The sequence below is a fragment of the Geotrypetes seraphini genome, chromosome 4, assembly GCF_902459505.1.
Source record: "Geotrypetes seraphini chromosome 4, aGeoSer1.1, whole genome shotgun sequence".
Lineage (NCBI taxonomy): Eukaryota > Metazoa > Chordata > Amphibia > Gymnophiona > Dermophiidae > Geotrypetes > Geotrypetes seraphini.
The window spans coordinates 244,694,177-244,712,620 of record NC_047087.1 but is presented as its reverse complement, the minus strand read 5'-3'; the positions used below and the strand labels follow the sequence as shown (position 1 = coordinate 244,712,620).

The following is an 18,444-nucleotide window of genomic DNA, read 5'->3' as shown; positions in this document are numbered from 1 at the left end:
TCAACAGCCGTTGAAAACGCGTCTTCTTAGCTCCGCGGAAACTAAGAAACTGAGGGACCGCGCGCCTCTGTCGGGCGGGAAGGCACTCGCGCGTGCGCGGTGCGGCCGAGCTAGAACTTTCTAAAAGTTCTTAGAGTGAGATCACTCTAAAATTGTCCGTACCGGGGCTCCGTCGGTGCCGTCACCCATCAGTCAAGAATAGCTGCCTGCTTGTCCTGGGATAAAAGGGAATAGGAGGATGAGAAATGTGAAAGCTAGGGGGTGAGAGAAGGAGAAAGAAATTTGCTTAGATAAAAATTGAACAGGAATAAAGCAATGTTCCTCTAAACTGCGTGGCCACACACCTTTTGGTGGCGGGCCACGCAGCCAGCACACCAGGACCTCTGGCCATACTCTGCTGCTGCTGTGGGTTTGTGAATAAAGAAGTGTGGCTGTAAGGAAGGAGGCGGGCTACTTGGATGTCTTAGAGCCGGCCAGAACACAGATACACACCCTTGGGAGGGGGCATGAACTTGGGACAAGGGTGGCTGCTGGGAGTTCCCGTAGTCTCTCGAGACTACGTCGGGAACTCCCTACAGTCATTTCCTGATGGCGATCTGCACGGGGCAGGAGCGTAGGAAGATCGCTCCTGCCCTGAAAGCCCTCTAGACCACCAGGTAAGGCCGGGAAGGCGGCAGGGAGGTGGGAGTGGGTCAGAGCTGGATAATCGCGGTTTTTCGGCATTCGCGGTCCAGCTCTGCCCGTATCCCCTACGAATGACAAGGGAGAAGTGTATTGTGTGTACAGTAAATGAAAAATGAATGGAAGAAATGTCATTTACAAGTACTCTTATGGGGAGCGGAGTCTAGGGCAGAGCTTTTGGGCCCCCCCAAACAAAAAAGCGTTCCGCTGCCTATGGGTTCCACAACCTAGTTTAGATGAATCTGTGATTAGGACTGGAAAGAATTTAAAAGGGAATTCCTTTTATCAGATTTAATTAATTCAAGCACCAGAACAGGGAATCCCTGAAAGGTTTGGTAATTAAGACCACTTCCTGTAAACTCAGAGTGGCCTTAAGTTCACAATGAGCATAAGCTACATTGGAACTGCCTCGTTCTGAGATGTGCAATAAGAGTTACAAGCGCTGTTGAGGCCATATGGCCCAACAAATCCAACATGCTTCATCCTGTCAGCTGGCTCATTACAGTTTTCTGAATCACAATGAAGATCCTCTCTAGAAAAAGAAAGGCTTTTGTTTGAATCATAGAATGGTTTCTTTGAACTCCAATTGAGATGCAGGGTTCAAACTGAATTTTGGATAATTTGTGATTAACTGTAGCGACTCCAGCATCCTGAGGGTTACATGCATTGATTTCTCAGCCCATTCCTGAGATGGGCTCTTAGTCAACCAGTTATTCATACAGGGAAACACACCCCTTTTATTATGAGGAATGGATTAGAACATGACATCTTGTAGAGCTGATGCTAGGCCAAACATCAGGATTCAATGCTGATAGTAGGATTTCCCATTAGAATTCTGAGATACTGACCATTCTCATTATTTGTGGTTGTATGGTTCCTGAAAATGTTCATGAAATGCGAAATCGCGAGCAACAAAATGCTAAGCCTATGGGAAAACAGAGGTTAGATTCCAGCAATATACATTGTGCCTCAAAATCGTGGAAAGTGATCAATGGATCTTAATGGGAATCTAGGGTTAGGTTCCTGCATGAGACAGCACTTGGAGTACTTGTAGATGCTTGTAATTCACTCTCTGGATGCTTGGGGGCCATATCTGAAAGCAAATGCTAGACCACAAAGTGAAAATGAAAGCAAAGAAAGCTGGGCCATTTTTTAACAGCCGGTCCATAAATATGTAAACACAGCGGTGTAAATGGGAAATATTGGTCTCAATTGATGCAGCCGTGGATACACAAAATTATGCATCGGGAACATGCAAATAACGAGCACAGCCTGTACTTCCAATAACTGAGATGTATCCTTTTTAAAAGGAAGAAAAGCAAGGTGCCCTGGGAAATTATCTTAAACTAGAAACTTATTCAAAGCTGTTAGGTCTAGGATGGAATAAGTTCTTAGGTCTAGGATGGGGGAAAAAAAACCTTTGTTTTATTTGGGAATGTGAGTGAATAAAGCAACCCAGGAATGTGGGAAAAGGTCAGAGGCGGTGACAAGAAACCAAGAAATCAGCTCCAGCTTCAAGAGGCAGTTGCATAATGAATAACAGGCTTGGTCTATGAACTGCAGAATCAATCTCTGAGGGAATAATTAGAGAATGGAAATCACCTGAGCTCAAAAGACAAGCCTTTCGGAAACTCCAATAGAAGCAGCAGGCTTCCCACAATGGGGCTTAGGGGAGGAGTACAGTGCCCTAAAAAAGAGATAGCCACAGCACAAGTTTGAGATAAAGGACAATTTACTGGATATGTTTGATTATGGAACTGTTGCTTAACTCCTGCTGGAATTTGTGCCAAATTCCATAGAGGAAAAAAAGACTGAACTAGTCTCCCTTCCCCCAAAGAAGTGAAGATCATCAATTGAGGCAAGAACATAATTGTTTTACTTGGAGGACAAAGATTTCTGTGCCAGCAGAAACCTGAGGACTCATGAGGAGAGTTCTTCATGGGCACTCAGCCCACACCCATGGGTAGTTAGGTTAGGACAGTGACCAGGAAATACTTTAAGAGTAAAATCCACCAGGATAAAGAGGGTAGGGAACAGGTCCAACTATATTGGTCTCTTAAAAGAGAAGAGAGAGTATTTCCTAATGATAATAGTTTAATCGGTATACTCTGCAAGGACCATCTGGTGGTATGTCAAATATACAGATTCTACAATAGTATTAGATGATCTATAGCAGTGCTCTCAAACTCAAACCCTTTGCAGGGCCACATTTTGGATTTGTAGGTACTTGGAGGGCCTCAGAAAAAATAGTTAATGTCTTATTAAAGAAATGACAATTTTGCATGAGGTAAAACTCTTTATAGTTTATAAATCTTTCCTTTTGGCTAAGTCTTAATAATAATATTGTCATTTATAGCTAAAGAGACATATGATCAAGAAACTGTTTTATTTTATTTTACTTTTGTGATTATGATAAACATACCGAGGGCCTCAAAATAGTACATGGCGGGCCGCATGCGGCCCCCGTGCCACAAGTTTAAGATCACTGATCTATAGAATCCAGTGGTTAGATGTTATCATGGACCAATGATTTACAGAAAAACATTTTCTCATTTTGTACTGGAAAGTCATCTGGCATGGTTACAGAATTCTGGTCAAGTGGAAATAGTCAAAATGTCCAGAATTGTAGCTGAGGAACAGGCTGAGGCTTTCTGTTGACCAGGCAAGAGCAAGATCCCTGCAGAGTTTGTTGTAACCAAGGAGTATCAGATATCTCCAACTTTGAGCGAGCCCATTACTCACATACCTCCTAGAAGGGAAGGCTGAATCAAAGCTAGTTTAGTGAGATTTCAACATTTTCATAATGGCCCTTTATGATAAAAATTGACTCTCTGGCCTTATCTCCAAAGAGATTCTCTCTTTGCAAGGTATATCTGAAAGCTTTTACAGCATGTAAGTTTTCAGCCTTGAGAGCCTGTGAAATCCAATAGCCAGTGAAAAAGTTCTCAATATCATCTCAAAATCATTTTTTTATTTGGAGCACTTACTTTGCTTGACAGAAATAAATAAACTAAGTTACCATTTCTTTATCACAATTCAACATAGTAGGTCCTAAATACAGATTAAAAAGATTATTCTGTCAAGTGTAATTTTTGAGTTTGCATTGAAAGAGATAGTTAAAATGTTTAACAGCTTTTCCTAACACTAACACAAAGTGATACACTTTGATTAAAAGACTCCAATGGAATTGGAAGTTTTGGCAGACTAATAGTCTAGCAAGTCAATATAACTATGGAGATTTATAAATAATCACAGGACAGTTATAATTAACTCTTAGAAGCAGTGGCAGCAGGTTTTAAAGCCTGATAATTGTTTGTGTCAAAAAACTGTCCTGAAGGCTAAGGCATTAAAGAAGCAGGCAATGGTATAGAACAAGTACTTAGAAAAAGTGTCACATCTCAAACTGTGTGGTGGGGTAAAAATTTTTTATTATACATATCCAACAATCCTCCACCCCCACACAATGATTTCTTATTTCGGAGATAGTGGTGTTGGTAGGGAGGGGGAGGGAAGTGTGAGTCCAAAATTAAACAGCCCTAGGCAGACCTACACCCCCTTGCTAATGTGATAGCAATGCACAATTTGTCACCCCACACTCCCTGTGGATTAGTCAGCTGCCACTGTAGGAAACACACACACAAGGCTGCTGACAAAAATAATCTTTCAAAAGAAGGGTGCAATCTCATATTCCATTCTCACTAAAGTCAGACAGGCCCATGGGATCTCTTAGGGAAAGGAGGAGATAGTGGACACTGAGTAAGGGCAGACTAGATGGGCCATTTTGGCCTATATCTGCCATCATGTTTTTATGTTTTAAAACTCAAGGAAGCACATCTATGCTGAAGATGGAAAGAAGAAATTGCTGCACTTTGGTAGAACCTAGTAGAAGTCCCTGTCTATGGTAATCCATAATAGAGTAACTTCCCTCAGTCTTCACCATTAAAAATTAATTATAGAATTTATTTATCAAAAGGGGGGGGGTGAGAGAGAGAGAATGAATTAGAAGACAAATTGATAATAGATTATCTACCTAGATATAAGAGACAGATTTACTACATTGTTAACGCAAACTCTAATTCTACAGCATTACCAAGTCAGATATTTGATACACAGTCAATATCCAAATAAGCCAGCTGTTTAGTATATAATGTAGACCAGGGTTGTTCAATGTTGGTCCTTGAGGGCCGCAGTTCAGTTGGGTTTTCAGGATTTCTCCAAAGAACTTGCAAGAGATCTATTTGTATGTACTGCTTTCATTGCATGCACTGCTTCCATTGTATGCATATTCATTTGGGAAATCCTGAAAACCCAACCTGGTAAGGCCTGAGGTTGGATGCCCCTGATTTAGACTATACTCATATGGCACAGCAGCTTAATGCCAACAAGAGAAACTACATCTACATACTTGTACAGTGTTCTCCCCAGAAATTTTTTCCAGCTGGGTGGCATGAAAAAGTAGCCGGGTGGGGCAGGATGGGAAAATTTGGTGGTGGGGAAAATTAACCCCCTCTTTTACTAAGGTGCGCTAGCGTTTTTAGCATGCGCAAACCCTCGCGCTATGCAGGAAAACTAACGCCAGCTCAATGCTGGCGTTAGCGTCTAGCGCGCGCGGCAATTCTGCATGCATTAAGAGCATGCTAAAACTGCTATCGCAGCTTAGTAAAAAGAGCCCTAAATGTGTACTATTTTTATGAGTTATTTATTAGTATTTTCCAATGCTCAATATGACTTCCTTTTTTAAGGTTTGACACTTGTTCCAGAATATTTTTACTAAATCTAAGAAGTATTCAATTCTAGAAGGGAATAATTAGATATTTGCCTTCTTTCAAATGGTATAGAGGTTTACAAAAGGGAAATGCGCTAATGAAGCCATTTATTTCTGCATGAATTTAAAAACTAAACAAAAAAAAGATAAATATAGCTCATCCAGTCATACAAGAAATGGCTCTACAGCACCTCTAATAATGTTTTGATCACTAGGTTCCTTCCTGAGGTCTCACTGAGGATATGAAATAGATGCAATCCCCACTTCCAGACCTCTTCCACATAATTTATGGAGAGGTTACTGAGCCTTGAAAGAGATCTGTGCGATTGATCTTTATCTGCTACTTTTTTATTTTGCTGTTGTGCAAAGTGAGAGCTAGGGCAAAACAGTTTAGATAAAGATGCAGGTAATAATTAACAATGTATTAAAAATATTTTATTTTTATTTGCTTATAATGTCATTTGAAAGCTGCATGATGTTAATACAATTTTAATTTAATTCTTTATAGTGTGTGTGGGGGTGAGTGGGGGAGAACAACACCTACATCAACAGTAAAGTTAGAATAGGGTCATTAAATCCAGTGGCGTACCTAGTATATATGACAGCCAGTGCTGATCATTTTTTAACAACCCCCTCCTCAATATAAAAAAGATATTTTTAGTAATAATCCATGAGTCACACAACAAGGGTGCACCTAGGAAAAGGCAGCATGTTAAACGCTGCAGTGAGCACTAGAACACCAACACACGCAATGTAAAACTAAACAAGCCAGATCCTGCAAAGTCAATTGATCCTGTACAGTTGATGCTAACAGAAAGCCATGTCCTTTTTATGAACACAGATACACCCTCGCCCAATATGGAATAATCACAAACTAAAAATAGAACTATGTAGACAAAAGTTAAACTGAACCAAGAAACCAGAGTCTTCATACAATGCAACACCACAGAACAGTGACACGTCCTCTAATACTATGCAAAATATAAAGACAGTAGATGTAAATTTGAAAAATCTGTTACATAATCACCACTTTACAAATTAACAAATAGAAATAAAACAAATAATGAGAAATAAGAAAATACCATTTTATTGGACTAATCCATTTTTCAATTAGCTTTCAGAGGCCAAATCTTTCTTCAAGACAGTACAGCAGGGGTGCCCACACTTTTTTGGCTTGCGAGCTACTTTTTAAAATGACAAAGTCAAAATGATCTACCAACAATAAAATTTAAAAAAATACAGAGCACAAGAGGTCAAGGCAGATGATTTTAAAATATGCAATGTCACCTCAGTAACAACTATACAAAAATAGACAAATATACCCTCTCCCCTATTACTAAACAGCGATAGCGTTTTTTAGCGCAGGGAGTTGCGCTGAATGCCCCGTGCTGTTCTCGACGCTCATAGGCTCTCTGTGCTAAAAACCACTATTGCGGTTTAGTAAAAGGGGGCCATATTGCAAAATATAGACAGCAGATATAAATTCTCAAAATGGACACATTTTGATCACTAAATTGAAAATGAAATAATTTTTCCTACCTTCTGACTATAAATCCAATATTTCTTTCTTTTTACCTGCCCGTCCCCTTTTCTTTCTGTCTCTCTTTTTACTCTCTCCCCCCTGCCTGCCTGTCTTTCTTTCTCTTTCCCCCTGCCCCCTTTATTTCTAACTTTCTTTCTCTCTCTCCCCCTGCCTGCCTGTCTTTCTTTCTCTCTCACCCTGTCCCCCAAGCCATCGCGCCGTCTTGTCCACTTCCCCGATTCTTTCCCTACCCCTCAAACCACCACGTCAATTTCTCCCTGCTGCTTCCCTGAGCCAGGCCAGGCATGTACAAGTGCCGGACTCACAAGACTTCACCTCCGACGTCATTTCTAATGTTGGAGTTGAAGTTCCAGGCCAGCCAGGCAGCGATTGGCTGGCCCAGAACTTCCTCTCCGACATCAGAATTGACGTCAGAGGTGAAGTCTTGTGAGTACAGCGCTTGTACGCACCTGGCCTGGCTCGGGGAGGCAGGAAGAAAAAGACCACAAAGGCAATGCGATCGACTCACATTGCCTTTGCGATCTACTGATCTATCGCAATCGACCATTTGGGCACCCCTGCAGTACAGTATACTGCTGTATAGTATCCTGTTCTGACCTGAGAAAAAGGGTTTTGTCCCCAAAATATTGCCTTATTTCCATTTCCTATTTATAAACTTTAATCAATACAGTTACAATACTACTTGATTCTATGTAAAGCAACAACAACAAAAAATTCTCTATGTTTCGTTGTTTCTGCTATAATCATCTTCTCTTCGCTCTCTTTCATGCAACATCTGTCCTCTCTCTTTGCCCCTTCCATCCAGCCTCTGCCCTCTTTCTCTACCCCTTCCATCTACTGTCCACCCTCTCTCTGCTCCTTGCATCCAATGTTCACCCTCTCTGCCCTTTCTATCCGGTGTCCGCCCACTCTCTGTTCCATATGGCATCTTCCCTCTTTTTATGTCCCTTCAATAAACTGTATATCCTGTGCCCTTTCTCTTTGTACATGATTCATTTCAGCTTCACCCCCTTCCCTATGCTCTGGCATCTCTCTCTTCTCCTTTCCCTCCTGCCTTCCCATTCCACCTCATGGTCTGGCATCTCCCTCCTATTTCTCCCTCTCCCTTCTTCTCTGGCACCTCCTCTCCTTTCTTTCCCTCTGGTCTGGCATTTTGTCTCCTTTAGTTTCCCTTCTGTCCCCAATGCCCTGGCATTTCTCTCCTCTCCTTCCATCTCCCGCTCCCACTCCATTATCTGGCATCTCCTCCTTCCTTTCTTTCACCTGGTCTGTCATCTGCCTCCTCCCCCTCCCCCTCCCCCCATATGCCCTGACATCTCTCTATCCCCCCTTCATGGTCTGGTAGCTCCTTTCCTTTACTCCCATGATCTTGGCATCTCTTTCCTCTCCTCTCCCTTCCCTGGTCTTCCTTCTCCCCTCTCTCTCCCCAATTGGGTTCTGCCACAGCAGCACTTCTCTTCCCCTCCCCCCTCCCCAATTGGGTGCAGCAGCAGCATTTCTCTTCCCCTTTCCCCTCCCCAATTGGGTGCAGCAGCAGCACTTCTCTTCCCCTATCCCCTCCCCAATTGGGTGCAGCAGCAGCAGCTTTTCTCTTTCCCACTCCCCCCCCATTGGGTGCAGCAGCTTATTTCTTTCCCTCTCCCCCCCTTGGGTGCAGTAGCAGCAGCTTTTCTCTTCCCCCCCTCCCCCCCTTGGGTGCAGCAGCAGTTTTTCTCTTACCCCCTCCCTCCTTGGATGCAGCAGCAGCATTTCTCGTCCAATCCCTCCCATCAGCAGAGTCGCAAGCTTCCTCCATCGCTGACCTATCTTCAATAGGTTAGCGACGAAGGGAAGCTTACAACTTGCTTCGGGCCTTCCTCGTTGCCGGGTCCTGCCTTCGCGGAAACAGAAAGTAAGCAGGACCCGGCAGTGAGGAAGGCCCGTCTCCTTTAGCTTCCCACCATCACTGCCAGTAACAGACTCCTGCTGCAGTGCTCGAACGTGTGCGTGCTGGCTTCCCTTCTTTTCTCCTCCCCCCCGGGTCTTAACTTCCGGTTTTGGAGGGAAGTTAAGACACGCACACCTTAGAGTCCCGAAGCATGAGTTCGCTATGGGCTAAGGCAGCAAATCTCCAAGCCGGTGAGAGGTGGAGTTTTTAAAAAAATGTTGAGCAGCAGCCACAGCTGCAGGATTCGCGATGGATAGCAGCCGGGCGGTCATCTAAATTAGCTGGGCGGAACACCCGGCTAAAAGGCCCTAGGGAGAACACTGTTTGTATGTTCCACTACAAAATATATAGGGCACTGCACTTACTCATATCATGGTAGACTGAAGTTGCCCCCTTTGTTGAGAACAAAGGTGGTTTCCGTGGTGACATCACTTCAATTTTCATCAGTTTTTCAGCACAATGTTTCCACTGGCCTGAGAAAAGAACAGAAGAAAATCACATGAATTACAAAGTAAATTTATCCAATATGCTTTTAAAAACAATATAGAGAAGATTTATGGTGTCATCATCCAAGCTATGGCTACTTCAGCCTGAAGATCTGATCAGGCCCCTGCATTAAAGGCTACAAAATAGCACATCCAGAGTTGCAAACCTGTGAGAACTGATGGCAGCTATTCAGGAAGCAGCGCAGGGCCAGGCTGGAGCGCAAAATGCTCACTCCTGCCTTGTGTGCCGCTGGCCCAGAGATAAAGAGGCAGCCATCTAACTAGGGAGGGCCAGGAGCGCGGAAAGCTCACTCCTGGTGATACACTGCTGGACCACCAGGATTTAAGGGGGATTTAAATAGGTACGGGGAAGAACTTAAAAAGGTAAGGGGATGGGGGTTAAAATTGTTAGTCAGCTGGGACAGATCCCTCCTGTCCTGGCCTACCACTAGACCACCAGAGGGGGGGGGACAGGGTACAGGGCAGAGTGGTGGGACAGGGTACAGACCCTGGCAGGGAGGGGAGACATGGTGCAGAGCCTGGCAAGGAGTGAGGAGGGCTGAGTGCAGAGCCTGGTATATTTTATGAAATATATTAGTACACCTTTTGGCACAGAATATTTTTTTTCTTGTTTCCCTCCTCTAAACCTAGGTGCGTCTTATGGTCAGGTGCGTCTTATAGTGCGAAAAATACGGTATATCATTTTTCAGCTTATTCTAATGCACCTTTTTGTTTTTATACCATTAGGATAACCTGATTGTACTGTTTACTTACTGAGGTCATAGAAGTGCTGCCAGAAAGCTTCCATCCACCTTTGAAGTTCTTCTCTGCTGTCAGCTACAAAAATCTGTGTAACTGTCTCTCCAGACTCAGGGTTGATAACAGCAAAACTGTTAGTTCTTTTTCTGGAATCTTTGTCCACTGCACGAATTCTGGTTTCCTGAAAATATAAGATGACAAGACAATTCTGTTTTTTATGATATTTAGGAAAGAAAGATATATACCCAACTAAGCATAAAGCATGCACTTTAAGTAGAATACTAATTTTAATGTGCAAATATTTTTTTATTGACTTCATAAGAACTTTTCATTAACTCAGTTTCCATTCAGTAAGTATAGCAATTACATATCTGGAATGATTTAAAAGTAATGATGCATATATACTGATATGAGATCCTCATGCCTTCTATCCCTGGTTAGCTGATGCTGTCCTAAAGATTTAACTGCATTTGTAAAATTATTTAAATATTTAACATTAAACTTTCTTTCATATGTTCTCAGGCAGGAGGGAGTGGATGGGCATCCCTCTTGCTGATTTCAGATGGAAGGGTATTGGAGGGTGTCAGGCAGGAGGGTGTGGGAATCCTGTCACTGCAGCTGGCTCAGTTGATCGCAGTAGAGGAATCCCCCCTCCCCCCCCCCCGATCAGCTGAGCCATGTCGGGCACCACCCATAGCAAGTAGTGAATAAAGATAAAATCTAATTTTCTTATCAGTTTGCCGTTATCTGGGGTTTTTTCCCCTCCACGTTGGAACTTGTTAGCCAACTGCCTTGTTGTTTTTTTAAATCACAGATAGGAACATTAGAGAATATATTCATTTAACTGACAATAGTGAAATGTCTCCAAAAATCTTCTAGAACAATTTGAAAACAGTTGTGAGAAGTTGCTAAGCAATTTAGTGAGCTACAGCAATCTATTATCCCATTAGAAATTAAATATGATACCTGACCAGAGAAGCTATATCACCTTGAGCCCAAGCAAAAAACACTTCAGTACTTTTTTCAATACTTAAAGCACTAACCTTGCCAACACTTACAGATTCCTCTTCCCTCCCTTCAGCCCAAGAACTAGCAACTTCAATTGCCAAAAGAAAAATAAGTCAGCCAATTCCCTACTTTACCAGTGCTAAATTCATCATCCGTTCTACAACAGGGAAGTACTGAAGGACCAGTTTCGGATGCTAGGAAGGAAGCTGAAGACCAGAACGCAGAAGATAGCATTCTCGGAGATCCTGCCGGCACCCAGAGCCAACGAGAAAAGGCAGATGGAGCTGCAAGCAGTCAATGCGTGGATGCGGTACTAGTGTGAGGAAGAAGGATTCCACTTTGTGCGCAACTGGATGACGTTCTGGGGGAAGAGCAAGCTATTCAGGAAGGACGGACTCCACCTCAGCAGAGACGGAACGAGGCTACTTGCAAGAAACATCAAGAGAGAAGTTGAGAAGTTTTTAAACTAGGAAGAAGGGGAAAGCTGACAGAGAGAGAGTCGATGGTTTGGGAACCGGTATACCCGGAGGATACTGTGCAGGAAGATAGAGGGAAAGACTCACCGGATCACAGGCAAGACAGATTGAAAGGGACACAAGAGGGAAGGAAATGCAAGAAAGGAACAGGCCACAAACTCAAGTGTATGTACACGAACGCAAGGAGCCTTAGGAATAAGATGGGTGAATTAGAAGCTTTGGCACAAAAAGATAACATTGACATCATCAGCATCACGGAAACATGGTGGACTGAGGAAAACGTCTGGGACACTGTGCTACCAGGATACAAACTATATCGCAGAGACAGAGTGGCTCAAAAAGGTGAGGGCATAGCCAAATACGTCAAAGAGGGAATTGGGAATCTACTGGAGAGAACATGCCACAACTGACAGATAAATTAGAGCCTCTATGGGTCAAAATTCCGGGAACAATAGGACTGGAAATGAAGATTGGCATCTACTACCGACCCCCAGAGCAGTCCAAAGAAATTGATGGGGAAATGACGGATGATATTAAACGCAACTGCAAGGGAGGCAATGCAATTATCATGGGTGACTTCAACTATCCGAGGATAGACTATAACCTAGGCACATCCGGATGCGCTAGGGAGATCAAGTTCCTGGACACTGTAGGCAATTGCTTCCTGGAACAACTTGTCAAGGAAAATACAAGAGGAAATGCAATTCTGGACTTAATTCTAAATGGACTGTGAGGACAGGCACAAGATGTAGATGTAGAAGGGATGCTGGGAAATAGCGATCACAATATGATCCGCTTCAACCTGGACGCAGGGGCGAAACATCGGTCCAGAACAACAGCCACGGAACTGAACTTCCGAAAAGGGAATAATGAAGGGATGAGACTCATGGTGGGGAAGAAGATTAAGAAAAGGATAAGCACTGTAAAAACGCTAGAGCAAGAACTGGCATGGCTCACTATAGAGGTGAAGGAAGCGATCAGAGACAAGAAAACTTAGTTTAAGGAATGGAACAGGTCAACGATGGACGAAAACTGGAATAAACACAAACATCAACGCAAGTGCCATAAGGCGGTAAAAGAGGATGAGGAAAAAATAGCCAAGGAGGCGAAAAACTTCAAGCTGTTCTTTTGATATATTAAGGGGAAACATAAGAACATAAGAACATAAGCAGTGCCTCTGCCGGGTCAGACCACAGGTCCATCCTGCCCAGCAGTCCGCTCCCGCAGTGGCCAAAAACAGGTCAAGGCCTGTCTGAATCATCAGAAGGGCTCCCCTGTCACCTTGGTTTCCCATTTAAGTTCTGCCCTCCTATCGAAGTCCTAGCCCTCCGGTCTTGCACATGCACGACCAGGTTGGTTTACTCAGTACCCCACGATCCCTCTATCCCTCAGGAATCCATCCAATCCCTGCTTGAATCCCTGTACCGTACTCTGCCTGATCACTTCCTCCGGAAGCGCATTCCAAGTGTCCACTACCCTTTGGGTGAAAAAGAACTTCCTTGCATTTGTTTTGAACCTGTCTCCCTTCAGTTTCTCAGAATGCCCCCTCGTATTTGCTGTCCCCTTCAGTCTGAAGAATCTGTCCCTATCCACCCTCTCTATGCCCCTCATGATCTTGAAGGTCTCTATCATATCTCCCCTGAGTCTCCTTTTCTCCAGAGAGAAGAGCCCCAGCCTATCCAGCCTCTCGGCGTACGAGCAGTGTTCCAGCCCTTTTACCATTTTTGTTGCTCTCCTTTGGACTCTCTCAAGTACCGCCATGTCCTTCTTGAGGTGCGGTGACCAATACTGGACGCAGTATTCCAGATGCGGACGTACCATCGCTCGATACAATGGCATGATGACTTCCCGTGTTCTGGTTGTTATGCCCTTCTTTATGATGCCCAGCATCCTGTTGGCTTTTTTCGAGGCTGCTGCGCACTGTGCAGATGGCTTCAGTGATGCATCCACCAGCACACCCAAGTCTCTCTCGAGTCTGCTGTCTCCCAACAATACCCCCCCCAATTTGTAGTTGAACAACAGGTTCTTTTTCCCTATATGCATGACCTTGCATTTGTCTACGTTGAAGCGCATTTGCCATTTGTTTGCCCAGTCTTCCAGCTTGTCCAGGTCCCTTTGTAGGTCCTCACACTCCTCCCTGGTCCTAACCGACCCGTGAAGGAAGCGGTGGGACCGTTGGATGACCATGGAATAAAGAGAGTGCTAAAGGAGGACAAAGCAATCACCAACAAACTGAATACATTTTTTTGTGTCTGGAAACGAAGATGGGAAACTGGCAGGGTTGACGGTCAGTCTAGAGGAGGTATGTAGGCAGATTGATAGGCTTAAGAACGATAAATCCCCGGAACCAGATGGCATCCATCCAAGGGTCATCAAGGAACTGAAAGGGACTATAGCTGGACTGCTTCAACTAATAGCCAATCTGTCAATCAAATCAGGAAAGATTCCGAAAGACTGGAAGGTGGCTAATGTTATGCCGATCTTCAAGAAAGGTTCGAGGGGAGATCCAGGAAACTACATACAGTGAGTCTGACCTTGGTACCGGGAAAGATGGTAGAGACGCTGATAAAGGACCGCATCATTGATCACCTTCACAGACACAGACCGCATCATTTATCACCTTGACGGACACAGGCTGATGAGGACCAGTCAACACGGTTTCAGCAAAGGCAGATCATGTTTGACGAACTTGCTGCACTTCTTTGAGGGAGTAAACAGGCAGATAGACAAGGACGACCCAGTCGAAATTGTATATCTAGATTTTCAGAAGTTGTTTGACAAGGTTCCACATGAACGACTAGTTCGGAGAATTAGCAAGCCATGGAATCGAGGGTGAAATACTCACGTGGATTAAAAACTGGCTGGAGCATAGGAAACAGAGAGTAGGGGTAAATGGACAATACTCGGACAGGAAAAGCGTCACCAGTGGGTTGCCACAGGGCTCAGTGCTTGGACCCGTGCTCTTCAACATCTTTATAAACGATCTGGACATTGGTACGACAAGTGAGGTGATTAAATTTGCGGACAATACGAATTTATTCAGAGTAGTGAAGACACAGGAGGATTGCGAAGATCTGCAACATGACATAAATCAAGCTCGAGAAATGGATAAATGTAAAGTGATGCATGTCGGTAACAAAAATCTCATGCACAAATACAGGATGTCTGGGGTGGTACTTGGAGAGACCTCCCAGAAAAGAGACTTGGGAGTTTTGATTGACAAGTCGATGAAGCCGTTCGCGCAATGTGCGGTGGCGGTGAAAAGGGCGAACAGAATGCTAGGAATAATAATGAAGGGGATCACGAACAGATCGGAGAAGGTTATCATGCTGCTGTACTGGGCCATGGTGCACCCTCACCTGGAGTACTGAAACCAGCACTGGTCGTTGTACATGAAGAAGGACATGGTACTACTCGAAAGGGTCCTTAGAAGAGCAACTAAAATGGTTAAAGGGCTGGAGAAGTTGCCGTACAGTGAGAGATTGGAGAAACTGGGCCTCTTCTCCCTTGAAAAGAGGTGACTGAGAGGAGACATGATCAAAACATTCAAGATAGAAACATAGAAACATGACGGCAGAAAAGGGCTATAGCCCATCAAGTCTGCCCACTCTACTGACCCACCCCATTAAGTCTGAGTACTAATGACCTAGTTCCTTAACTCGACCCTCGTAAGGATCCTACTAGGGCATCCCATTTATTCTTAAAGTCAATAACGCTGGTGGCCTTGATCACCTGCTCTGGAAGCTTGTTCCAGTGATCTATAACCCTTTCTGTGAAGAAATACTTCCTTATGTCACTATCGAATTTCCATCCTCTGAGTTTGAACGGATGCCCCCTTGTGACCGAGGGTCCCTTGAGAAAGAAGATGTCTTCTTCCACCTCGACACGTCCCGTGATGTATTTAAATGTCTCAATCATGTCCCCCCTCTCCCTGCGCTCCTCTAGAGTGTAGAGCTGCAATTTGTTTAGTCTTTCTTCGTACGAGAGACCCTTGAGCCCCGAGATCATCCTAGTGGCCATCCGCTGAACCGACTCAACTCTAAGCATGTCTTTACGGTAATGTGGCCTCCAGAATTGCACACAGTACTCCAGATGAGGTCTCACCATGGTTCTGTACAGTGGCATTATGACTTCAGATTTGCAGCTAACGAAGCTTCTGTTGATACATCCCATAAGTTGCCTTGCTTTGGATGAGGCCTTCTCTACTTGTTTGGCGGCCTTCATGTCTGCACTAATGATTACTCCCAAGTCTCTTTCTTCTGAAGTCCTAGCTAGTGTTTCTCCATTTAAGGTGTAAGGTTTGCAAGGATTTCTGCTACCGAGATGCATAACCTTACATTTCTTAGCGTTGAAGCCCAGCTGCCATGTCGAGGACCAGTTTTCCAACGTAAGCAGATCCTGCGTCATACTATCCTGCAGATTGCTTTCACGTACTATATTACATAGTTTGGCGTCATCAGCGAATAGAGTTACTTTACCCTGAAGCCCTTGGGTCAAGTCCCTTATGAATATGTTAAAAAGGAGTGGACCCAGGACTGAGCCCTGTGGCACTCCGCTGGTCACCTCCGATGTCTCAGAGAGGGTGCCGTTGACCACCATCCTCTGACGTCTTCCACTCAGCCAATCATTGACCCATGCAATTAGTGTCTCACCTAACCCCATCGATTTCATCTTGTTTAATAGTCTACGGTGTGGGACGCTGTCGAAAGCCTTACTGAAATCCAAGTACACTATGTCCAGAGACTCTCCCGAGTCTAGCTTTCCTGTTACCCAATCAAAGAAGCTGATAAGATTGGATTGGCATGACCTACCCCTAGTGAATCCATGTTGACTAGGATCCCTTAGATTCCCCTCATCCAAAATCGTATCTAATTTACATTTAAGTAATGTTTCCATGAGTTTACACACTATTGATGTGAGACTCACTGGTCTGTAATTCGCAGCCTCTGCTCTACAACCCTTTTTGTGCAGAGGAACGACGTTAGCTGTTTTCCAGTCCAGGGGGACTCTCCCCGTACTTAGGGAGAGATTGAAGAGCATGGTTAACGGTTCCGCCAGGACATCGCACAGCTCCCTGAGCACTCGTGGGTGCAATTTGTCTGGTCCCATGGCTTTGCTCACCTTGAGTCTTGACAGTTCGCTGTAAACATCAGCTGGCGAGAACCCAAAATTCTGAAATGGGTCTTCCTTGCTTGGCTTTGCTTCCAGCTGTGGCCCGTGTCCAGGTGCCTAGCAGGTAAAGACTGAGCAGAAGTAATCGTTCAGTAGTTTGGCTTTTTCGGAATCTGTTTCCACATAAATCCCGTCTGCTGTTCTAAGGCGTACTATCCCGTTTGTGTTCTTCTGCCTGTCACTAATATACCTGAAGAAGGATTTGTCCCCTTTCTTAATGTTCTTTGCTAGAGTTCTTCCACTCGAAGTTTGGCCTCCCTGACTGCTGTTTTGACCGCTGCAGACCTTGTCTTGTATTCAATGTTAGCTTCTTTCTCCCCGGTGAGTTTGTATGAAAGAAATGCTCTTTTCTTGTCCTTGACTAGGTGTGAGACCTCATCAGTGAACCAACGGGGTTTCCTCTTTCTTTGTTGTTTGTTTACCAATTTTATGTAGCGGATAGTTGCTTCATGTAGTGTCCTTTTTAGTGTTGACCACATAGCTTCCACATCATCCGTTATTTCTTGAGCCTGTAGCGTCTGATGGACGAAATCACCCATGCTTGTGAAGTCAGTGCCCCAGAAATTGAGTACCTTCGTTTTTGTTTGTGATCTAGGGAAGCCCTTTCTAAGGTTGAACCATACCATGTTATGGTCACTGGTTGCCAGCGTTTCTCCCACCGAGACTTCCGTGACGCTTTCCCCGTTCGTAAGTACCAGGTCCAGGATGGCCTGGGCCCTAGTGGGCTCTAGCACCATTTGTTTGAGCTGTACTCCCTTCATAGATGTTAATATCCTCCTGCTACTTCAAGTTGTTGCTGAGAATGTGTTCCAGTCTACATCAGGCATGTTGAAGTCCCCTAGCAGGACAACGTCCCCCCGTAAGGTGATATTCTCAATGTCTTCAATTAATTCTGTGTCCTTGTCCTCCGATTGTCTTGGAGGTCTGTATACCACACCAAGGTATAGGCATTTCTCTCCGCCTCTGGCCAGGTTTACCCAGATGGATTCCCCAGTGTACTTGACATCTGTGATCCTAGTTGTCTTGATGTTCTCTTTGATGTAAAGTGCTACCCCACCTCCCAACTTACCCTCTCTATCTTGGCGAAGCAGGTTGTATCCTGGTATAGTTATATCCCACCCATGAGAGTCTGTGAACCATGTTTCGGATATTGCTACCACATCTAGGTCTGCATTTACTATTTCTGTTTCTAGCTCTAGAAATTTATTCCCTAGGCTGTGTGCATTTACATACATAGCTCTCCACTCTTTGTGTCTACTAAACTCCTTTAGAGAGTTACCCATCTGAGTTAGAGTTTCTCCTAGCGAATCTTTTGCAGCAAGGGTGCTTACCTCTGACTTAGAAGTGGAGTTTTGGTTCACCTCATCAGGATTGCTACTTACTGCTCCAGTATATAAATGGGTACCCTCCCCCAACTTACCTAGTTTAAAGCCCTTCAAAGCAGGCGGGCTACTCGGTATCCGAAGACGTTCTTACCTCTGTTGGTCAGGTGGAGTCCGTCTGATCCCTGGAGTCCCTGTAGTGCCTCCCCGTGATTCAGGAATCTGAAGTTCATTTCCCAGCACCATCGTTGTAGCCACTCATTTACTGAAGGGAATAGACTTAGTAGATAAAGTCAGATTGTTCAC

The 18,444-nt window shown here is 44.4% G+C and overlaps 1 protein-coding gene across 5 annotated transcripts in view; it reads right to left on the bottom strand.

Moving 5' to 3' along the window:
• The window catches only part of RTKN2 (rhotekin 2), a 175,826-nt gene that overhangs the window by 19,440 nt on the left and 137,942 nt on the right, over window positions 1–18,444 (bottom strand). For all 5 annotated transcript variants that reach the window (XM_033943543.1, XM_033943544.1, XM_033943546.1 and 2 more), the window contains 2 exons: window positions 10,176–10,341; window positions 9,282–9,389 (listed from right to left, as the gene is read on the bottom strand). In XM_033943543.1, coding sequence (XP_033799434.1) covers window positions 9,282–9,389; window positions 10,176–10,341 — 274 coding nt within the window. The remainder of the gene's footprint in view (window positions 1–9,281; window positions 9,390–10,175; window positions 10,342–18,444) is intronic.